Genomic DNA, 23,502 nt, shown 5'->3' with positions numbered 1-23,502 from the left:
GGAACTCATCCCAGTGAGGGAGAAAATGCAACCCCGGGGTGAAATTCAGTGTGCAAGGCCAGGTTGGGTGGGCTTGGAACAACCTGCTCTGGTGGGAGGTGTCCCTGCCCATGGAATGAGGTGGTCCCTAAGCCCCTTCCAACCCAAACCATTCCCTGACTCTGCAAACACCTTTCCCTGTGGGAGTTGAGGTGCCTCGAATTCCTGGCAGGCTCCTGCTTCCTGCTGCTGTGAGAGCCGAGGCTGCCTGGAAAGCCGGGAGAAGCTGGCAGTGAAACCCTGCACTGCTGGCACCGAGGCAGCGCTGCCTTATCAAGGCTGTGCAGCTCCTCATTGTGCCCAGCCCTGCTCTCACTGCTGCAAAAGAGGAAACAGGAGCACGGGCAGAGGGCTCAGACTTCCCACTGCTTAACTGCGACAACTTGGTGCACGAAGAGCAAGGAAAATCCCACCTGACGCTTCATTTTCTCACTTCCAGTCGCCAAAAGGGCTTTTTTTGGGTTTTATTCTGCCCTCCTTTTATCTCCTGCTGTCTCAGTATCTTACAAGAGAACCTTGTCTCCGAGTTGCAAGTGCTGCTGTCAGATGGACTTGGCTGAGGGGAGTTCCCCACGCGCAGCGCCTGGGCAGGGCTGAAGTGTCCCCATCCCAGCGTGGCTCTCTGTTCCTCAGGATGACAACAATGGATGCAAACCCAAGGAGCAACACAGCTGCAAAGGTAGGTCTGAATTTTGGGTAGGGAAGGGTTTGGTGTTTGAAGTCAGTGGGATTCTTGGTGATGTTGGAAGTAGCAGTGATGAGACCCCTCCGGTTCTGGCCCTGCATGGCCAGAGAGACACTGAGGGGCTGGAGCGTGTCCAGGGCAGGGAATGGAGCTGGGAAGGGGCTGGAGAATCCCTGAGGGGGCTGGGAAGGGGCTGGAGAATCCCTGAGGGAGCTGGGAAGGGGCTGGAGAATCCCTGAGGGGGCTGGGAAGGGGCTGGAGGATCCCTGAGGGAGCTGGGAAGGGACTGGAGAATCCCTGAGGGAGCTGGGAAGGAGATGGAGAATCCCTGAGGGAGCTGGGAAGGGGCTGGAGGATCCCTGAGGGAGCTGGGAAGGGGCTGGAGGATCCCTGAGGGAGCTGGGAAAGGGCTGGAGAATCCCTGAGGGAGCTGGGAAGGGGCTGGAGAATTCCTGAGGGAGCTGGGAAGGAGATGGAGAATCCCTGAGGGAGCTGGGAAGGGGCTCAGCCTGGAGCAAAGGAGGATGCAGAGGGATCTTTTCCCTCTCTGGAATTCCCTGCCAGGAGGGGACAGCCGGGGGGGTCGGGCTCTGCTCCAGGGAACAGGGACAGGAGGAGAGGGAACAGCTCAGGCTGGGCCAGGGGAGCTCAGGGTGGGCACCAGCAGGAATTTCCCCATGGAAAGGGGGTCAGGGACTGGAACTGCCCAGGGAGGGTTGCAGTGCCCATCCCTGGAGGTGCCCAAGGAATTCCTGGAGGTGGCACTCAGAGCTCTGGGCTGGGGACACGGTGGGCATGGGGCACAGCTGGGACTCAGTGGTCTCAGAGGTCTCTGCCAACCTCAGTGGTCCTGTGGTTCTGTGAAGTGTTTGGGTTCCTCATCTCGGGGGGACAGAAGGCTCCTGTGCCTGATGTCCCCCTGTGCTTTTCATGGTGACGAAACCACTGACTGGGAGAAATGTCTTCTTGGCAAGTATCCTGGATAAAGTACAACTGAAAACAAAAACATACCTGGAAATAAGCTCATTTGTGAAATGATAAATACATAATTCAAGGTTCCACCTTACAGCTGTGCTGCAGTGACATTAGAGACACAGATCCTTTCTTTGCCAGACACTTTCAGTGACAGCCCTGGTGCCCTCTCGCATGACATGATTTCTTTTTGTTACGTGCAAACCAGAAAACATTTTGAAACACTCTGTGTTCCTATTTTGAAAGACTGGACCAAGTGTATAAGGTTTGTTACATTTATTTCTGTATCCACATTCCATCTGGATTCATTTTCTATAGATCAGAGGTCCTGCTGCAGCTGTAAGGGTTGAAAATGCTGAAATCTTGATTCAAAGTCAATGCCTTGCTGTCCTGCTCTCTGCAAGCCTAACGAGTGTGCCGGAATTAGGGCTTTCATCGTGGATTATGATCTCAGTGTTTACTGTAAATAAACTGCCTCCTGGAAATTTAATAGAAAATGTAGTGGGGGTGAAAAGCTCAGTAGAGGCTCAGTGAGTCATTTTTTTACACTCCAAATTTTCCATCAAAGCTTGTAAAGATTAGGGGGCTACTTTTCACATTGAGTCATCAGTAACTGAGGCAGGATATTTGTCATCTCTATACAGAAGAATTTCCTATTTCTCCATATATTTCCAGTTCTCGAGTGGATTGTCAATAAACCAATGTAACGGTAGCAAACTGATTACCTGTTCTGCTGTGAGCATTTTAGACATGGCCAGAGCCCACCCAGTCAACTTAGCTGAGTAATAAAAACCCAAAATTATTTAATTATTTCTGCAACATCACTTATGAACTGTTCATAAGTCCCCTACCACCCTGGCAGTACTGTTTATTATGATACTTGAATTATATAAAAACACAAAGGGTTTTTTTTTGTTTCTGCTCTCTGGACTCCTTGAAGCACCAACCCTCAGCAGCGTTGCTGTGACAGGAAATGCTCTGCAATTATCCCTGTGCCCCCACTATTGCACCTGCACGGGGAAAACCCCTCTGACAAGGATTTCAGGCTGAGCTGAGCCAAGGCTGAGCTGTTTGTTTGTTGTTGCGTATCCAGGGGCGCCACAGGAAGCGTTGCAGCCCTTGCTGCAATTTCAAACCCCTGTGAGCTCCACGGGCTCCTGCAGTGGGACAGCTTTGGCTGAGCTGCTGCCAGAGGGGAAAAAGGGAGAGGTGTCTGGATGTGCCTGAAGTGGATCTGGAGTTTATCTCTCCTAAAATGCCCCGTTCACGTCTTCCCACCTCGCCCACAAATCGGGGCGTGGGGAGTGACAGAGATCCCGTGCCCAGGTGAGAGCCCACCTGCAGGGCTGCCCCACCTGGGCTCTGGCAGGAGCTGGAGCCGCTGGAGAGACCCAGAGGGGGCACCAGGATGGGCAGAGGGATGGAGCAGCTCTGCTGGCACAGCTGGGGTTGCTCACCTGGGCAGGAGAAGCTTTGGGGTGAGCTCAGTGTGGCCTTGCAGGGCCTGAAGGAGCTGCAGGAAAGGTGGAGAGGGATCCAAGGGATGGAGGGACAGGACACAGGGAATGGCTTCAAACTGCCAGAGAATAGGTTTAGGTTGGATATTAGGAAAAAATCCTTCCTTGTGAGGGAGGGGATGCTCTGGCACAGGTGCCCAGAGCAGCTGTGGCTGCCCCTGGATCCCTGGCAGTGCCCCAGGCCAGGCTGGCCAGGGCTGGGAGCCCCCGGGACAGTGGGAGGTGTCCCTGCATAGCAGGGATTCCCTCCAGGGTTCATTCATGGGAACATTTAATTGCATTTGAAAGTAGTTCTGTGGCCACAAGCTGTTGGTTTGTAACTGAGATTACTCCAAATGCTGGAGCACCTGAAAAACTCCAGGGTGATCACCTGCATGAAGTGTCTGAAGGGGTCAAACTGCTGCTCCTGATACTTAAAAAATAAAAAAGAAAGAAGAGAAAAACCACAAAGGCACTGAAATGGGCTGCTTTGTGCCAGGAATTCTTTTTCCTCTGGACAGCAGCTGGTTTGCTCCCAGCCCAGAGGTGTAGATTTTGTTGATGAAGCTTTTCAAGTCAGCATTTTCTATTCAAGATATTAAAGTCTTTTCTAGCTACAGGATTGTGGTTTTGGGAGCCAGTGTCTAATTTAATCTTGAAGCTACTGTGGAAAGAGGAAGGAAGAGGCTTTTACCAGAGAAAAGCCAGCATGTACAAAGGCAAAAACAGTAAAAATTTGCCAACAAAAAGATATCCTGAGTCCAAAGTGGCAAAACCTGTGCACCAGCATGACCAGGACTCAGCTGCTGCCAAGCAAATAGCAACCATTAATAATTTAAAATGGCATTATACCTTAATAATATTCAAGGATTTTTTTAAATAGTCCAAGAAACAAAAGCCTTCAGCTGCAGGTCATGTTTAACTTTCCTCCTTGCGTTTTCTGCCTCTCCAGGGTGAGGTTGTTTTGCAGGGGATTTATAACCACAAAGGGGTTCAGTTTTCCAGAGACAGATTAAAAGTGTATCAAGCCTCACACCACTTTGAAGTTTAAAAGAAATTTTAAAAAACAACATCAACAAAAACCAAAACAACAAAACAAAAACCAAAACAAACAAACAGAAATCCCCATACACAACAAACCAGGAGTAAAAAATGCTGCTGCAAAAATGCTTCCAAATCCAATCCCTTTCCTGGTCCAGCCCTGCTGCCCTGTGTTTTCTGTTCAGAGCAGGGCAGGCACTCCCTGCAGGGGAGTCTGTGTGTCCTGCACATCACCAGCTGCAGCCCAGTGCCTCCCTGGAGAGAATTCTGCCACGTAATGAGCTCCCCCCATTCCCAGAGCTGCTTTCCTGGGGCTCCCAGCGAGCAGGAGGTGGCAGAGGCTGAGCTTTCCCTCTCCAGGCTTCCAGCCAGAGCCTCCAGAGCTGCCTGACCCACTGACAGGGCTGGGGACATCCTCCTCCTCCTCCTCCTCCTCTTCAGGTGATGGACTAACAGGGAAACACAGCAAAATGAAGGTCAGTGTCAGTACTGGGCTCTTTGCTTTCTGCTGCAGTTGATTTAATGACTTTCCTGATTTCATTTGTAGTGGGTAGAGGGCAAAATCTGCATCTGGCAGGGTCTCTTTGCAATGTGTGTGTTCAGCTGATTTGCACATCACAGTCTTAATTTTTAAAATATAATCCAAACTAACCCTTTCTCAAGAACAGCAGTGTGGCTGAGGAGGGTGAGGGCTCGTTCTGTGTACACTGAGTAATAACAAGTTTATTAAAAATGATCATGAGTGACTCACACTGGTCACTTCCACATTCTCTTGGAAAAAAACGAGGTTAAGAGTTGAGCTGTGTATTACCTCAAAAGAGATGATGCTTTTGCATTGATTCCTAGAAAATGGGTAATGGAAATGTCTCAAGAGCTGAGGTCAGTGTGGGATGAGGAAAAGGCCAAGCAATTTCAGTCTGAGCCCTGTGAGCCTGGGAAAGCCTTTGCACTCGAGGGTAAGGACTGGGCACATCCTGCAGAGCTGTCTGCAAGGAGAAGGGCTCAGAAGAGGAAAGGAGTGCTCATTTTTAGGAGAAACTCTTTTCTCCTGGTGTGGGGGGGGATAAGTGATGGATCAAACCCATTCTGCAGCCGTTTGTCCCCGGTTTTGCCCCAGCCCCAGGCTGGGCTTTGTGCTGAGCAGGGCAGGGCTGTGACAAGGAGAGGCTCAGCGGGTCCCAGCTGATCCCTGGCAGCTGGGCAGGGCAGGGCTGTGCTGTCCCCATGTGTCCCGTGCTAATGACAGGCAAGGAGCAGGGTCCAGCTGCTGCCTGGACGTGGGGACTCACAGCAGGGATTAGCCCGGCTGGAAAACCCACCCTGCCCGGAGAAACACGACAATTTCAGTGATATTCACTCAGAAACCATCCATTTCCTCAGTTTATTCAATGCATTTCATTCATTTGCTCAGAAACACGACCTGTGTGGAGGGCAGGGTGAGGACAAGATTTTGGGGGCTGATCAGAGAGCCCCAGGAAGCCGCAGCTGTGGGAGTTGTGCTGCTGCTGATTCTTGGTGAATCACAAACCCCCAGCCTGACCTCGGCCCCTCCACTGCTGCCACACCAGGGAGAAAGGGCACAGCGTGCAGGGACAGCACCCTGGCGCCTCCAGCAGCAGGAATTCCTGAAATTTTCCATTTTTCAATGAAAAATGTGCCGTTTGCTCCTGCCGAGCTTCCCTGGGGAGGTTTTGCCCGATTCGCAGGAGGGTGAGGACCCTGCTCTGAGGAGTGCCCAACTTGTACTCGGCAGGACTTTCTCTGTCTGTAAAGCCACATTTAGAAATAAATGTAGTCAGGTGTAATTAAGACACTAAAAGGTTTAAAAAAGTCAAAAAGAACCTAAAGTGATTGGGTGCATATGGGAAAAAGAAAGGTTTGAGGACCCAAACCCCAGGAATGCTCCCACAGGGAGTGTTGGGAGCAGCAGGAAGTGGCAGTTTATTTTCCCTTGAACTTGGGCATGAGAGCACTCTTCTAAAAATGCCCTGAGTGGGGTGAAATCCTGGCTGCACTTGCCCATTCTGGTGATTTTAACACAGCTAGGATTTGACTGACTTCATTTGTGGAGAAAAGAGAGTTTGGGGGAAATTAACAGAACTCCAGCTTGTAGTTCCCATCTCTGCAGCACTGCCTTGTGTGAAGCTGCAGGATTTGTAAGCTTTAATTTTTTAAAGTGTATTTTTTTCCCTCTATTTGATCAAATTTAGAATTCAAAACCTGCTGATCAGCGCCTGCTTCCACCCCCACAAAATCAATGAGAGCAATAAAATCAAGTCCCGATGTTCATTCCTCCTTGAAGCTCACACAAAACTTCTGTGTGAGCTGGACATTTATTTTCCAAACAAAAAAAAAAAAAAAAAAAAAAAAAAAAATGCAGAAGGACCTTCTGCAGGTCACAGGAAATGCTGCACACGCAGGTGGAGAACGATCTGAGCTTTTAAGGTAAATTCTCTTTTCCTGTGGATGTTGGTGTGAACTCGACTCACCGTGGTCTGGGGTTTAAAGGGGAATTCTCAGGGAAGCCTGTTCCCAGCTAATGGATGATGGAGAATGTTTATTTCTGCAGCTTTGCTGGGAGGTGAAGAGATCAACTGGGAGCTGCTCTGTAAACATGTCAGAGGTGTCTCTGATGTATGAGCAGAACTGTTTAGCAAACACAGCCCTGTATCTCTTCCTCCTCAAATATTTTAAGTCCCACTTTCCTGCAGTAAAAGAGCTCACTCATATATTGATGTGCAACATGAGAAATATTTCTCTCGATCCACAAAAGCTCCCAGGATTAAACTGTCTATTTATTTACATGATCTCAATAGGGGTTTTTAAGAAGCAAATTGAAGATAATAAATGAAAAATATATTTTTTATCTGAAATGCTGTGAAACAGTGCAGTGCCCGTTCACATGAAATAATACAGGGTAGCAAATTGAGATTTTCAAATACAAACTGAGTGGGACAGGGGCATAGAGAAATTATTTTGTGAGGCTTGTGGGCAAGATGCTCAAATTATCACGTGCTGTACACCACTGTGTTCACTTGGACTTTTCTAGCAATGTTTGTATATATTTTATAATGATAATATTTTCCTGTTGCATGGTCCTAGATACTGAAGATAAGGCTTGGCTTGAGATAGGAGAGATTTTTAGTAACAGTGGGATGTTTTTTCCTTAGCATAAATATCTATTGTGTACACAGAGCACAGATGTCAGTCTGAGGGTATAAAATTTTACATTATAGACCTGGGCACTGATCAGCTTTACTGCCCTTAATTACAATTACTCCATTAATAAACATGAGGTAGCAGCTTTCATTCCTATGACTCCCAAGGGCTGCCAAGGCTTTGTAGAGGGACCAGGGCTGGATTAGGATCTGCAAACAACAAAGATGTGACAAGTCCACTTTGGGAGGGGAATTACTCTCTCCACATCTGAGCCACGCTCCAACAAAGGAGATGCACTTCCAGCTAGATGGGAACTTTTGGAGTGAGGCCGTTCCAGAGACCCTGCACTGTCAGTCCCCTCAGTGTGTGACCCACCTGCTTTGCCCTCGGCTGTGGGCTCTGGGGGTCCCAGTGCCTCGGGAGGAGCTGCAGGGGACACTTTTTTCCTCTTTTCCAGGTCTGTGCTCTTGTTTAAACCCACTCAGTGAGAGCAGAGCCCCAGCGCTGCCTCTCAAGGTGCTTTTTGTGGGGCTTTTAGGACGTTCTTTGTCTTAGGAGAGGTTTTACAAGGCTGCTGATGGGGATGAGGCGGCAAGCAAAGAAGGAAAATCACCTGGACCTCACCTGTGTTGCTTTAGTGCTTTTTACACGTTGGTTATTTAAGGACACAACGCACACAGCACCAGAGAGGCCTGCCTGGGGAGGCCACACTGGACAGGCAGGGAAACGTGCATCCCCCAGAGCCCTCCCAGCACAGCCCCTCCTCGGCGAGCATCCCGGAGGGCTCGGGATCCTGGGAACGCAGCGCTCGTTCAGAGTCACGGGCAGGGCAGGGATGTCTGCGCTGCCAGGAGAGGAAGGGGCTGCCCCAGCGATGCCTCACACGTGTCCAGGGAGCTGGGGGAGCAGGCAGGGCTGGGCTCTGGCACAGCCATTGCAGCTGCAGGTGAATCCAATGGGAGGAAATGCTGATGTGTGACTCCAGCTCAGGAGGCTGAATGATTTCTTTATTATAACTGTGCTATAATACATTAATAGACTATTTAAAGGAGATACTAAAACTACAAACCTACTTGTTCTGACTACCAAATCTAACTCCTCACAACTCGTGCCCCTCTCTGAGAGCCCAGCCACAGGTGGGTTGGATTGGATTGGATTGGATTGGATTGGATTGGATTGGGTTGGATTGGATTGGATTGGGTTGGGTTGGATTGGGTTGGATTGGGTTGGGTTGGATTGGATTGGATTGGATTGGATTGGATTGGGTTGGATTGGATTGGATTGGATTGGGTTGGATTGGATTGGGTTGGATTGGATTGGGTTGGATTGGATTGGATTGGGTTGGATTGGATTGGGTTGGATTGGGTTGGATTGGGTTGGATTGGATTGGGTTGGATTGGATTGGGTTGGATTGGATTGGATTGGATTGGATTGGGTTGGGTTGGATTGGATTGGGTTGGGTTGGATTGGGTTGGATTGGGTTGGATTGGATTGGGTTGGATTGGATTGGGTTGGGTTGGATTGGGTTGGATTGGATTGGATTGGATTGGATTGGATTGGGTTGGATTGGATTGGATTGGGTTGGGTTGGGTTGGATTGGATTGGATTGGATTGGATTGGATTGGATTGGATTGGGTTGGGTTGGATTGGCCACCAGGCTCAAACAATCCTCACCAGAATCCAACCCAGCAATCCCCCCAGGTAAACAATTCTCCAAACACATTCCACACGGGGAAAACAAGGAGCAGAAATTGTTTTCTCTTTCCTCTCTCTGCGCTCCTCTGTGAAAAAATCCTGAGAGAGAGAAGAATGTGCCTGGCACACACAGCCACAGCCTGCCCTGCAGATAACCCCGTGCAGGGCCTGCAGACAGAGGGGCAGCGAGCACTCCCCTCCTGCAGCTCCTGCTGTGGTGCTGAAATACTCTGCACTTTGCTGAAATAAACACCAAAATACCGATGGGGGATGGCAAAGATGTGCTCTCCAACTCCACAGTATTGAGGGTTTGTCCTGAAACTTGGAATTTAATTATGCCCTGCCTTAGCTGGAAAACCTTTAGGGTTTGTTTCTTTGCTTTGGTTTTTTTTTTGTGTTTTTTTTTTTTTTTTGTTTTTTTTTTTTTGTTTGTTTCTTTGTTTTTTTGTTGTTTGTTTTTTTTTAATCTCTTCTTTTTAAGAGCTCCACTGACCCTGCTTGTGCGAGGTCTGACAATCTGTCAGTTCAACCATGTTCTACAGACTGGAGTTTAGGGCTTGTCTCCATCACTTCTCTGGTCAAAGTCTTCATTTTTCCTTCCCAGCTCTCTGGATGGGATAGGAGATGATCCATGAACAGATCTGTTTTCTAGCTAGGTCAGGTTCCCCAAAGTGCCCTGTGATTTAATTGATTCATTAATTAATCTCCTGCTTGGCTTGATTTGGGATGATTCTAGAGGCTGCTGGGTTTGTGTAGATTACAGATGTGAGCCCACGTGCCCCAGAAATGCAAAATCTGAGCCACCAGGTTCTGCCTCAGCCTGGCCTCTGGCTGGGCCTGCTGGCCCTGGGATATTTGCACATCTTTACTGGCCAACCCAAAGAAATGTGTGCTGTGCCTCGAGCAGGGACCCCTCTGATGGAAAGGTTTGTGTCTCTGGTTAAAAAGTTAGGCTCAGCAGCAACTTTGAGTGTGCTGTTTCCACAGGAAAAGGGAAACGTCAATATTTAGATGCCTTTTAAAACCACAGTGTGAACCAAAGGTTCCTCTCAGCTGTGTGGGTGCAAGGAGGAAGGGCAGCCTTGCTGTGTGTGCCCCAGCCAGGCTCAGATCCTGAGCCCAGCCTTCCTGGCCCTTCACCCATTTCCTGCCTGTGCCTGGATAAGGCTCTTCACATTGGAAAAGGGGGAGAGTTTTCCTCTGCCCACCCTCCTCAGGCCTGAAGAAGAGGGTCTGTCCTTCAGAAGTGTGTGCAGCATTCAACCCAGGGACCCAGCAGTGCTGATGAATCACAGGAAAAGTTGGCTGTTCTCCTTTTTTTTTTCTTTTTTTTTTTTTTTTTTTGTTAAGTGTAGAGCCCAGGGGGGGATTCCTGGGGGCCTGACTCCAACATTTGGCATTGTCCCAGTCAAAAGTGGACTCCCATGTTCGAGGCAAAAGCCAGGCTGGACCATGAGGCCAAGGGGGCTGCAGTTCAGCCCTGGCAGCTGCCCTTGTCCCACAAAAAGCCATTGTTCACCAAACGCCTGCAGCCAACAGCGGGCCCTTGTCGCCAGCTGAGCTGACAAATTTGAGTTCTTGTGCTGCAGCTTCAGGCCAGCTGCTGCCTCACAGCAAATGCTCCGGACAAAAATACAAATGCATCACGTTTCCTATTTGGGTGCTATCTCTCTGGACATTACTTGCACTTTTTCTGATAAGAAACTCATGCTGAGGCACAGCCAGTGTCCCGCTGGCTGCGGAGCAGTCCTGTTTCAAAGCTGAAAGCAAAATCTATCTTGTACTGGGAAAAACCTAAAACATGACATCCACAGCTTTCTCTACCCTTTGCAAAAATGCCTCGGGTGATTAAAGCTACCTGCTGGCTCTGGCTGCCCCTGGATCCCTGGAAGTGTCCGAGGCCAGGCTGGACAGGGCTTGGAGCAGCCTGGGACAGTGGGAGGTGTCCCTGCCATGGCAGGGGGTGGCATGAGGTGATATTTACCACCCAAAGCATTCCATGATTCTGTGATCTTTTAATGAGTAAGTATGAGATGAAGAATTCACAGAATGACAATGGGGAAAACACCTACTTTTCACGTAGGCATCACAGAATCATTGGGGTTGAAAAGGACCTCTGGGGATCACCGAGTCCAACCCTGCTGCCAAGGCAGGGTCACCTGGAGCAGGTGACAGGAATGCATCCAGGTGGGTTTGGGATGTCCCCAGAGAGGGAGATCCACACCCTCCCCGGGCAGCTGTTCCAGGGCTCTGCCACCCTCATGGAAAGAGGTTCTTCCTCATTTTGATGTGGAACTTCTTGTGTTTTAGCTTACAAGTCCAATATATGTAAGTCTAATATAATAAATCTAAATAATGAAGATTAGCACTGCTCTTCAAAGGCCTTGAGCAGGAAAAGGTGATGAAGAAATATATCACAGTAATCTTATTATTATCTATTTCTTTATTGCACTGACCGTAGCAGACACAAAGTATGGGAATAAATCACACAGACTCCATTTTCCTCATGGTGGAAAAAGCCCATTCTTTATTCACATAACTCCTTTTTATCCAGTTTTATAGACCTCGTGTGGGACTCCAATTGGTCAGCAGCTTTCTTGTTAATTACTTTATTGGTCAGTAACAAGTTGTTATCCTGTATTGATTGGTCACTCCAACCCCGGTGTGGACGTGCAGCAAAAGTTGTTTGTGAGAGACAGTTTTCATTTTTCTATCTGACGGTGTAAAAGCAGTTTATGCAGGTGCTGGTTGGTTGTCACCCAGGAATAGATTGTTGTGTTAACAAACTGCTCACACCAGGATTGCCTTCACATGGGAACTTGCAAAGTGCCAGCTTGCCTTAGGAGGACCAGCCTTAGAAGGCCAGAAAGCCAGGGCAGGCCTGATTTTATGACGCCTTCCTTTATGATTTTTCTACCTTACTGCAACAACAAAGTGCCACCTTTACCTCTGCCACCAGCGCTCGAGAGAGGCTGTTCAGTGTGAAAAGGGGTGGGCGAATCAAACCCGGATCCAGGTGGAAAGCGGATCCCAGCAGGGTGGGAACACCAAGCCGGAGGCCAAGAGCCCCGGCGCGGGTGTGCCGATGTGACAGGGTGCCGATGTGACAACGTGGGTGTGCTCCGTGTCCCCAGCACAGCCTGGCCAAGGCGCTCTACGACAACAAGGCCGAGTGCTCGGACGAGCTGGCGTTCCGCAGAGGGGACATCGTGACGGTGCTGGAGCAGCACGTGCCGGGCAGCGAGGGCTGGTGGCGGTGCTCCCTGCACGGCCACCACGGCCTGGCGCCCGCCAACCGCCTGCAGCTCCTGCCACCCTCCGCGGAGCCGCCGGCCGCGCACAGCATCTACCAGGTGCCCTCCGTGCCCTCCGTGCCCAAGGCCACGGCGCTGTCGGCCACCTACGAGAAGATGGAGGGCTGGGTTCAGCCCCAGGCCCTCCCTGCCCAGGCCGTGTACCAGGTGCCGGCCCTGGCGGCGCAGCTGCTCAGCGAGAGGACCAAGCGCTCCACGCACCAGGTGAGCTCTGAAAAAACCAGATGTAATTGTTAAAGCAATGGCTGGGAGGTGGGGGGAAATAAGGAAGCCTGAGATGTTTTTTTTCAGTGGGGTTGGCAGCAGAAGAATGATGGTGTTTAGGAAACTCCCATCAGTTTATAGCGTAGTGTGAGAAATGCTGCAGATGAGAGTCTCTATGTTCTGTACTCCCTCACCTTTCTGACAGTTTAAAGCAGCTGTAAAACAGAGCAGGAAGTAAAGAATATACCATTTGTTTGGGAGAATCTATAAATGCTTTACAAAGTTAAAATAACAAGACACAGAACTTTCTCCAGCAGGCATGCAGAGCTGGAGCACATGTGGAGTCTTTGCATCCATCTGCACAGGAACATGATTCATAATTTTTAAGAAATCACCCTTTGGTGTGTGATTGCTGGGTTTGGTCTGGTTTTTGCTGTCTCCAGCAGCTCAGCAAGCTCAGCATGCTGCTGCCTCTCTCTTGACCTGTCACCAGGCTTGCACCAAGCAGCAGCCCCTGCCAGACACACAGAAGGACACAAAGTTTTGTCGTGTACCCCCAACCAGTTTCTCTCCCAGCCCGTTTTTGCTGCTGCTGAGATGTTGACCAAGGTGTACAGGAGGAGAGCTGCCACCAGTTCCCCCAGTTACAGAGGAGAACAAACTGGTTTTCCAGAGTTTCATTACAGCTCCCTGGCCTGGCTCTTCTTTCTCCCAGTTCCTTGTGTTTGACATTCAAACATACATGGAACATGTAATTTGATTACATCTCACTGGTTTTTAACATCAAAACCTTGTGCTTTCTTCAGGAAAAAAAAAAGAGTGGGGAATGTTTAATAATGAAAGGGAAATAGAGCAGGTGAGGATGGAGTTCAGGTGCGAGGTTTTGTTCAGTTGAGCTCTCCAGCCCTGGGTGGCTCTTTGTTCTGTGTATGGAAATCACATTTGAAATTCTAATTTTAAAAAGGAAAAGGAAGAAAATTCAGCTCTATAGTGATTTAGGCTGATTTAATGATAGTTTGATTTATGGGGCTCATTCAGCCACCTTTCCTCCTGCTGTGTGGAAGGCCAGTCATGGAAACCTCCTTGCTGCTTCCTGCTGGGTGGCAGGTGGGTGCTGGAAAACAACAAACCCAGGGCATCCCTGGTGACCAAAACCTCATTTTCAGCTCTGCAGCTGCAGTGCACAACCATAACTCAAACTCAAACCGAGTACAGCTACAAGAGACTCTTCTGCACTTGCTGTCATTGATTTCTCCACATTCCTGACCCTAAAGGAGCCATTTGCAAACTGAATCAGAGATTGGCATCCATTTTCCATGTTGTGCCAGCAAATCAGGTGGAAAATGTCATCTATTCATTATGTGGATGGATGGTCTGGCAGAAGAGCTCCTTGGCTCTCCCCGTCTCATTTCATGAATTTATCCACCTAAGCTGTGCCTAGTCTAGGAATGAAAAAGAATGAAGAATGAAAAGGAAATGTCCCAGCCTCTGATGATTATCCAGGAGTTGAGAGTGTGCCTGTGGCACAGTGTCCCAGCTGTCCCCACACCAGCTGCTCCCTGGTGGTCACAAGCTGTCCCCAAGGCAGGGGAGCTCAGGGAGCACAGAACAATCCAGACCATCCCACAGAGATCCTGTGGCACAGCTGGCAAAGCTCCTGCCATACTCAGCTGTCCTCTGAGCAGCTGGGAAAAGCCACTGTGAGTCTTTGAGGGAGCTGATTGAAAGCAGTGAAACAAGAATAAATCCCTCAGAGCCTGGGTGTTTTCACCCCACAGAGAAACCTCCTTGCTTCTGCCTCACACCCAGGGCACCTTCTGGTTCTACTGCCACTGATAGGACTTCAAAAACTACCAAGATGTGATATCCAGAGAGTTTCCTTTCTGCTGGATTCTCCAAAAACTACCAAGATGTGATATCCAGAGAGTTTCCTTTCTGCTGGACTCTCAGATTTGTCCATTCTGGAGGCAGACCTGGGCTGAGGGTGGCTTTTATCTTTCACCCTTTCACTCGGGGAAGTTGTGCCTCTGTTTGCAAGGAGGATTCTCATATTCAGGCACAGGTTGCCCAGGATTGCCCATCCCTGGAGGAGTTCCAGGCCACACTGGAGGGGGTTTGGAGCAGCCTGGGATAGTGGAAGGTGTCCCTGCCCTTTGCAGGGGGTGGAAGAGATGGTCTTTACATCCCTCGCAACCCAAACCATTTTGTGATTCTGTGGCTCTCTATCACAGCACCAAGGGGCTTTGTCTTCACTCCTCATTCCCTGTTTCCAGATGAGAGCTGAACCAGGCAGAGTGAAGCTGCACTCTTCTTCCTCTACCATATTTCTCCTACATTTAGCTGCTGCAGGACTTGCACAATGGAAATCACTCCCTCCAGTTTAAAACCAGTTTAAAGTCTAAAATTTACTGTAATATCTCACCCCAGCAGTGTTTCTGGAGTTCAGTGGTTTGCAATGGCCCATTTATAAATTAGCTGAGGGCAGCCAGGCTAAAGGCAGGCTGGATGAACAAAATTCCATGTTTTGGTGGTTGAGTCTAAAAAAGAAAAGTCCTAACCCAGCATTCATATTTTGTGACATTAATTGTCCCACAGATCTGGTCATGGCTGCTCAAATTATGTTTGAATCAAACAGGAGAACCTGACTGCAAAGATGTAAATCCTATATTGGACTTCCCTGTTTATGGAGCTGGACAGGACATCAAGGTTTAATCCTTCCAAATGAGTCAGTCTTTCTTAACTACAGAATAATGCTCAGCCTGCACTTTTCTGCTGCTCTGACATTGAATTGGCTTGACCCAATGACTGTGGGCTTGGAGAAGTTGAAATTTCCCCACTTCCTTTTTTAAGTGGTTCTGCTTTTGGGCAGTTTAAAGGTTTAAGTGATAACTGCAGCTGGATTTTCTCCAAATCTTTTCTGTCCTGTGGTTAGTAAGGCAGATTGTCTTGGTGCCAGTTCAGATCTTATCTAAAATGTACCAGAAGTGCTGGTAAAGAAGAATTATTTGAGAATAAACATGCTGTTGCTCATAAGGTCAATTCCTGTCTCTCACTTTCAATGAAGAGCTGAAGGTTTTTATCACTTAAGAGTGATCACTCCGACAGTGGATTTTTCAGCTAAATGACTTTTCAAAGCCTCCTGCCGATGCAGTTTTATTATTATTTTTTTTTTTCTCCCCTCCAAGCACCTGTTTACCCTCCCCAGAGCCTGCCGGGCTTCAGCCTCAAACATCAGGGGTGAGGTGTACGATGTCCCCTCCTCACAGCACCGCGCGTCCCTGCTCCCACAGGTGAGTGCTGCCCCCTCCCTCCCTGCAGCTGCCACCCTGAAGCACCTCTGAGCTGATCTGCAGGTCGATTCTACTGTCACCCTGTTGGCTTTTTGTAAAATTGGGAGGAAAATCATCTCTTTTTAGCTCAAAACGTCAGTTCTCCAGAGTTTATGAGAAATTTAGAGCAACGTGTCTTAAATCTGGTGTGCTTCTAATAAACACTTCCATTTTTTCTACAGTGGAAAATGGGGGATAGAGAGGGTGACACTACTGATGTCTTACTGAATTCTCTGTATCAGTGTCAACCTCTCTGCCTCAGAATCCATGGGGAAATGCCTTACTGGCAGAAAAAATGAAAGTGTTTCTTAGAAATGCACCAGGTTTAAGAAACATTGCTCTAAATTTCTAAGAAACTCAGGAGAACTGAGGCTTTGAGCTAAAAAGAGATGATTTTCCTCCCAATTTTACAAAAAGCCAACAGGGTGACAGTAGAATTGACCTGTCACCCTCTCTGCCTCAGAATCCATGAGGAAATGTGGTGATGTCATTTGGTGGGGGTGATTTGGGGATGTTTAGAGAAGAGTCACAAGCGCACGTCCAGCAAGAAATTAAATGTCACCCCCACCACCCTCCTCCTGGGAAAAACACACCCTGGATCTGGTCACATCACCGTGACACGTCCTGTTACACAATCCTGTCCTTGGTGCTGTCCCACTGCCCTGGCCTCAGTGAATGTCACATTTCCTCCACCTCTGGGGATGGGACAGGCACCAGCCCCGTCCTGTCACCTCCCACGCAAAGGTGTGAGTGGCACTGGGGCGCCCCAGGGGCCTCCCCACCCCTGCTGCTCCCTGGCACTGCAGGCTTGAGCCCAGCCCACTGTTATCCACAGATTTCCTGGGTGATCCCTGCTCAGACCCAAACCTACTCAAAGCCTTTGATCCCACTCAAGGCCCCAGTGGGCTCTAAAAAGGATCAAAAGAAACCATTTGTTTCTCCCTTTGAGCAGAGTGGTGCCACTCCCCCCAGCACACGGAAGGGCTCCGCGCTGGGCAGATCCACAGAGAGCTTCCAGGCAGAGCAGAAGCAGCTTTACAACATCCCAGCCAAGCCAGAAAAAGGAGGAGCTGGCAGCCAGGACTCACCAGCAGGCAATGTAAGTAATTGGTGGGCACAGAATAATCTGTCACTCCTGGGATGCCTGGCTTGGAGCAGGGACAGGTTTCCCATCTCTTCCCCACCGTTTCTTACACAACAAATGGTGCTGAATGCCCCTTTCCCAGCTTAGACTCGAGCTGCACACACACACATATCCGTACCAAGCAAAATTTAAATTCATTGAAGATGCTTGAGCAGAGTCAGTGCCGTCTGTTGGTGATTTACTGCATGTGAGGGTGTACATGTGAGTGGGAAAAAAATCAAGTGTCTGCAGATTTCACTGCTGCAGGATCTAATCACCTTTGCTCCAAATATTTTATCTTTTATACATGCAGCTTGTGCATGTTAAAAAATAAAAAATACAGGCAGCCTTTCCGTGGTGCCATCAGTGGAGTTGCACACATTTGTGTGCTCTGAGAATTCAGTTCTGTTTCTCATTCTTGTTTAAAAAGATGGTTTATGAACCCTCTGTGCTCTGTTGCAGTTATATGATGTCCCTCCTAAAAGAGAACTCGATGACTCAGAAAATAAATCTCAGAAGAAACGCTGGGGCCATTACAACACTTTGCCAAACCCTCGGAAGTCCGAATGGATTTACGATATTCCAGTATCCCCTGACAATTCCGGATTCAAACCCAACCCTCCTGGCCAGTCTGTGGAGAAGCAGGTGCTGTATGACATTCCCCCAGCCAGGTACAAGGCTCCAGCCACAACCAGCGAAGCCAAGGCTGGAAATCCACAGCTGTACGACATTCCACCGGCCCAGCGGAAGTTAACGCTTCCAGAAATCCCTCTTTACGACGTTCCACCCTCTCGGGACGTGATCCTCCTGCCACAGAACGGCAGCTCTGAGCTGCCCCCGAGGCTCCTGGCTGCCAAGGCTGAGAATCAGGTCTCTGAGGAGAACGTTTATGATATTCCCAAAGGTTTGCCCAGTGCTGGGCACTCCAAGAAAGAGATGGAAAACAACAGTGATGGCTCCAGAGACCAAGCACACGGTGCTTCTCCACAGCTCTCGATGGATGCCAAGTCAGAAAATGACAGTTTGTGTGTCTCCAGTGTGGACAGCAGAAGCAGCACTCTCTCCTCATCCTCCAGCTCTTCTGCTGAGTCGTCTTCTACGCTGTCACCATCACCAGAGCCTGTCCAAGAAATCAAACTGGAGCTGGAAGCAGCCATCGAGACCCTGACTCGGCTGCAGCACGGCGTGTCCAGCTCCATCGCCAGTTTAATGATCTTTGTGAGCAGCAAGTGGAGATTGCAGGAGCACCTGGAGAAAAGCCTGGAGGAGATCCACAGAGCAGTGGACCACATAAAGGTGTCACTGGGAGAGTTCCTGGCCTTTGCTCAAGCCCTGAAGGGAAACGCCTCCAACCTCACGGATAACAACCTGCAGGCCAGAATTAAAAAGCAGCTGGAAATCCTCATGAACTCCTACAAAATATTGACAGAAACGAGGGAAGCTCTCAACAGCTGCAGCTGGTCCCTGGAGGCTTTGGTGCTCAGGAAGCCCCAGAACAACCCTGACGACCTGGATCGCTTCGTTATGGTGGCCAGGACAATTCCAGATGATATCAAGAGGTTTGTGTCCATCATCATCGCCAACGGGAAGCTGCTCTTCAGGAAGAATGAGAAGGAGCCAGATAAAAAGCAACCAAAAGTGAACCTGGAATGCAAAATGGCAAAACAAATCCCAGTGCCAAGAAGAGTAGAAATTGAGTCACTCCAGAGAAATGCTCCTGAGAAATCCAGCCAAAGCCGGGTCCCTGTGGAGAAACCAGAAGAAAATGGCACTGAGGATTGTGATTACGTCCAGTTACAGGTCAGTGACACTGGGGTTTATTCCCTGCACTCCTCACCCTTTGCAGATGTGGGGCTGTTACCTACCAGCACTATTTTACCTTTGCAGTGCCACGTTCAGTTGGCATTAGATCCCACTTTCCAGACTTTACGTAGATCCAGGATTTTGTGACGGTGCTGGATGGCACATGTACAATGAGCACTAATTTAAATCAACAGAGAAAATAAAACATTTTTATCATTCTTGCCAGCTTAAATTCATTTGGGAAGCAGGATTTTTTTGGGAGCTGGCAATTCCTTACTTCTCTTTCCCCTCACAGTTCTCTTCCTGCCACTACTTTGTGTTTGGCATGACAAGAGATGTTCCTTCCCATCTTGAGGTGTCATGGAAATCGTGTTTGCACAGAAATTAAACTCTGTTAATTAACACATTTATTTGTTGGAATAATTCTTGATGATTTTAAGAATCTCTTTAGAATCACTAAAATATCTACTAAGAATATTTCCCTTAGTTTCCCAAAGAAATGCTGACTTGTACTTAAAATTTAGGGAATGTTACATTGAAATGTTTTGTTGATGTTGGTTTCAGTCTCAGATCTTGCAGGATCAGGTACTACATTTTTAGGAGGAAAAAACCTACAGCTCCTTCTAACAAATCTCCCATTTCTATTTGTAACATGAAGGCTACAGAACAAGGAGCTGTTTCCCCATGAAATAAAAGAAAACCACATTTATATTTAAATACTTTATGTAGTTGTTTCAACTTTTAATTTGTAACGGGCACAGAAAGTCATTTCAGGTAAAGAAGTACAAAGAAGAGTACAGAGTCAAACCCAAAGGTATTTCTGACTTTGAAATATTTAAGAGGGCTTTTAGTCCCTGATTTCTGTGCTTGCTAAAACTCAGAGTAATCTGCATTCAGACACACATCTCTACACATAGAGACCTATTTGCTTCTCAGAGATCATTTTCCCAGAATTACTGCTGAAAACCTGTGAAGAGCACTTATTCCCCTCAATCAAACAACTCCAGTTTAAAGTCATACAGTTTATTTTATTGCCTTTCAGCATCATTTGAGATAAGGTTGTGAGAATCAGCGTTTCAAAGTATCTTCTCGTGCACTGGCACAAAATTGACTCTTGTCTTGTGCATTTTAATCATTCATAACCCCGATTAAGTCCATTAAAGATCAATGTTTTGTGTTATTTGAAAGCTTCAAGGCCAGACTGTGTAAAGGACTGACGTTCAGCTGCAGCACTTTGTGTGCTATCCAATATTAAAACTGTATTTAGGGGGAAAGAGGCAATCAGGAGAATTTCCAACACTTTCTGGAAAGAGAAATTACTGTAAAGGCTCCAGGGTGTGGCGATTTGGAGACCACAAAAATTCAGGGTAGAGCAACCAAACAAACAACCAGCGTTTGACGCCAGGCTGAATCTGTTTTTATTTTAACCCTTTCCCCAGGTTTTGCCATGTGCAAAAAAGACTGAAAATCCCGGCAGGCAGGAGCCTGCCAGGAAAATCCCCCTCCCAGAGCACTGCAGGCTGTGCTTCGCTGCCCTCCACAAGGCCATCGGCGTGTTCACCGCCAGCCTCGGCAGCCAGCAGCCCCCCGAAATCTTCATCTCCCACAGCAAGCTCATCATCATGGTGGGGCAGAGGCTGGTGGATTCCCTGTGCCAGGAGAGCCAGGACAGGGAGGCCCGGAGCGACGTCCTGCACAGCAGCAGCCGCTTCTGCAGCCTCCTCAAGAACCTGGCCCTGGCCACCAAAACCGCAGCGCTCAAATTCCCCAACGCCGAGGCCACCAGGGAGCTGCGGGAGCAGGCGGAGGAGCTGGCCAAGTACACCCAGCAGTTCCGGGCCACGATGGACTGAGGGACCTGCCACTGCTGCTCCTCTGGGCACACCCGCAGCTCCAGCAGGCATTCCCTGGCTGCCGGTGCACGTGAAGATCCCCCTACCTGGAATTCCCACTAGAATTCCCTGGCTGCCGGTGCACGTGAAGATCCCCCTACCTGGAATTCCCACTAGAATTCCCTGGGTGCTGGTTCAGGTGAAGATCCCCACTCAGAATTCCCAGCAGGAATTTCCTGGGTGCTGGTTCAGGTGAAGATCCCCACACTCAGAATTCCTACCAGGAATTCCCTGAGTGCACTGGTGGAGATCCCCCCACTCAGAATTCCCACCAGGAATTCCCTAGCTGCCGGTGCAGGTGAAGATCCCCGCACCCAGAACTCCCAGCAGGAATTTCCTGGGTGCACTGGTAGCAGGTGAAGATCCCCCTACCTGGAATTCCCACCAGGAATTCTCTGGGTGCACTGGTGAAGATCCCCCCATTCAGAATTCCCACCAGGAATTCCCTGTGTGCTGGTTCAGGTGAAGATCCCCCCACTCAGAATTCCCAGCAGGAATTCCCTGGGTGCCAGTGCAGGTGAAGATCCCCCCACTCAGAATTCCCACCAGGAATTCTCTGGGTGCACTGGTGAAGATCCCCCCATTCAGAATTCCCAGCAGGAATTTCCTGGGTGCACTGGTAGCAGGTGAAGATCCCCCTACCTGGAATTCCCACCAGGAATTCCCTGGGTGCACTGGTAAAGATCCCCACACTTGGAATTCCCACCAGGAATTCCCTGGGTGCTGGTTCAGGTGAAGATCCCCACACCCAGAACTCCCAGCAGGAATTTCCTGGGTGCACTGGTAGCAGGTGAAGATCCCCACTAAGAACTCCCACCAGGAATTCCCTGGCTGCCAGTGCAGGTGAAGATCCCCCCATTCAGAATTCCCATCAGGAATTCCCTGGGTGCTGGTTCAGGTGAAGATCCCCACACTCAGAATTCCCAGCAGGAATTCCCTGGGTGCCAGTGCAGGTGAAGATCCCCCCACTCAGAATTCCCACCAGGAATTCTCTGGGTGCACTGGTGAAGATCCCCCCATTCAGAATTCCCACCAGGAATTCCCTGTGTGCTGGTTCAGGTGAAGATCCCCCCACTCAGAATTCCCAGCAGGAATTCCCTGGGTGCCAGTGCAGGTGAAGATCCCCCCACTCAGAATTCCCACCAGGAATTCTCTGGGTGCACTGGTGAAGATCCCCCCATTCAGAATTCCCAGCAGGAATTTCCTGGGTGCACTGGTAGCAGGTGAAGATCCCCCTACCTGGAATTCCCACCAGGAATTCCCTGGGTGCACTGGTAAAGATCCCCACACTTGGAATTCCCACCAGGAATTCCCTGGGTGCTGGTTCAGGTGAAGATCCCCACACCCAGAACTCCCAGCAGGAATTTCCTGGGTGCACTGGTAGCAGGTGAAGATCCCCACTAAGAACTCCCACCAGGAATTCCCTGGCTGCCAGTGCAGGTGAAGATCCCCCCCATTCAGAATTCCCATCAGGAATTCCCTGTGTGCTGGTTCAGGTGAAGATCCCCACACTCAGAATTCCCAGCAGGAATTCCCTGGCTGCCAGTGCAGGTGAAGATCCCCCCACTCAGAATTCCCACCAGGAATTCTCTGGGTGCACTGGTGAAGATCCCCCCATTCAGAATTCCCACCAGGAATTCCCTGTGTGCTGGTTCAGGTGAAGATCCCCCCACTCAGAATTCCCAGCAGGAATTCCCTGGGTGCACTGGTAGCAGGGGAAGATCCCCAGAGCAGCTGATGCAGAAGAATTAAATCTGCACTTTTTTCTCCACTGTTCACATCCTGCCTGGAAATGTCATTGTCACAGGGGCTGGGTGGGAATGTTTGCCGTGTATTGGAGCACAAGTTGTTGATTTTAGGACTGATTTCTTATTTTTCATTCTCTGTGTATGTCTGATAAATGTATTTTCCTTTTTGTTTTTTCTATTCCTGTAAAGTCTCTCCTTAAATGTAGCTGCACAATGTTCTGTAACTTATGATATCCCAATATTGATTGTTTTCTGAGGACTTCATTCAAAACTTGTAATTACAGGGTTGTTTGGGGTTTTTTTTAAACAGCTGCAAAGCTAATTTTTGGTTTTAACAAACGCAACACGGTACAAAATCTGGTCAATAGGAAATGCACCAGGCTGGTACCTGAGCACAGAGGAAAACTTTGAGAGAAATCCTGACTCCTGATAAATGCACAGGGAGCACATCATCCTCTGTCACAGCCTGGATCTCTCAAAGCATTTCTCCAGCTGGGGGAAAAAAAAAAAAAATTATTTCAGTCACTAAACGTGCAGAGGCTTTGGACAAGCTCTTCCCACAGCTGGAAAGGTGAAGTTGTTCCCTGCTGGAATCCCAGCCCTCAGAGCCTCCGGCCCGCGGAGCTTTTTAACTTTATCCCCCAATCTTCTGGACGCGAACCTTTCTGGGTGTGACCAAGGACACTGCGGCCTCGCGCGGCTGCGCCCGCGCTAATTGTAGTTCCGCTAATTAATTAATTTGACGGCTTGCAGCCGCAATGCCGGGCCTGTGCCGGGTGTCCGCCCTCAGAAGGGCGGGAGCAGCCATGGCGAGCCGCTCCCCCCTCAGCATCCTCTCGCTGGGGCTCTCCCTGTCACCCCCGTGTTCCCGGGGTGATTTATCGCCGACATGGGTCACTGTGATCGCGACATCGCACGGCGGGCAGCGCTCGCACCCCAGCGGCGATCCGGGTGGGTTAAACCCGCTCCTGTGCCGCCCGTGCCCGGGACAGTGCTGAGGGC

At 49.2% G+C, this 23,502-nt stretch overlaps 1 protein-coding gene across 4 annotated transcripts; it reads left to right on the top strand.

Annotated features, from left to right (window-relative positions):
* Window positions 1-372: 372 nt before the first annotated feature.
* Window positions 373-22,877, top strand: CASS4 (Cas scaffold protein family member 4). 4 transcript variants are annotated; one of them, XR_008433876.1, is made up of 8 exons: window positions 373-718; window positions 12,222-12,605; window positions 15,791-15,895; window positions 16,887-17,033; window positions 17,520-18,857; window positions 20,300-20,891; window positions 21,215-21,429; window positions 21,651-22,877. XR_008433876.1 is itself a non-coding variant. In XM_053958649.1 (6 exons), exons 1-6 carry the CDS (start codon window positions 674-676, stop codon window positions 20,711-20,713), a joined length of 2,433 nt encoding a protein of 810 aa, XP_053814624.1. In that variant the 5' UTR covers window positions 373-673; the 3' UTR covers window positions 20,714-21,603. The 4 variants fall into 4 exon arrangements, 1 of the variants encoding a protein (XP_053814624.1); XR_008433877.1 differs by having other exon boundaries at window positions 20,300-21,429; window positions 21,651-22,354; window positions 22,410-22,877; XR_008433875.1 differs by having other exon boundaries at window positions 20,300-21,429.
* Window positions 22,878-23,502: the final 625 nt, after the last annotated feature.

Source organism: Vidua chalybeata, chromosome 17, assembly GCF_026979565.1.
Source record: "Vidua chalybeata isolate OUT-0048 chromosome 17, bVidCha1 merged haplotype, whole genome shotgun sequence".
Lineage (NCBI taxonomy): Eukaryota > Metazoa > Chordata > Aves > Passeriformes > Viduidae > Vidua > Vidua chalybeata.
Note: the sequence above shows the minus strand (reverse complement) of the source record. Positions and strands in the feature narration are given on the sequence as shown.

What these genes read in the sequence shown, in the direction of transcription:
- CASS4 (XM_053958649.1), top strand. Translation starts at nt 674, where the DNA reads ATGACAACAATGGATGCAAACCCAAGGAGCAACACAGCTGCAAAG. An exon ending in AGGACTCACCAGCAGGCAAT is followed by an intron (nt 17,034 to 17,519) that starts GTAAGTAATTGG and finishes GCTCTGTTGCAG; the next exon opens with TTATATGATGTCCCTCCTAA. An exon ending in GTGATTACGTCCAGTTACAG is followed by an intron (nt 18,858 to 20,299) that starts GTCAGTGACACT and finishes CCCTTTCCCCAG; the next exon opens with GTTTTGCCATGTGCAAAAAA.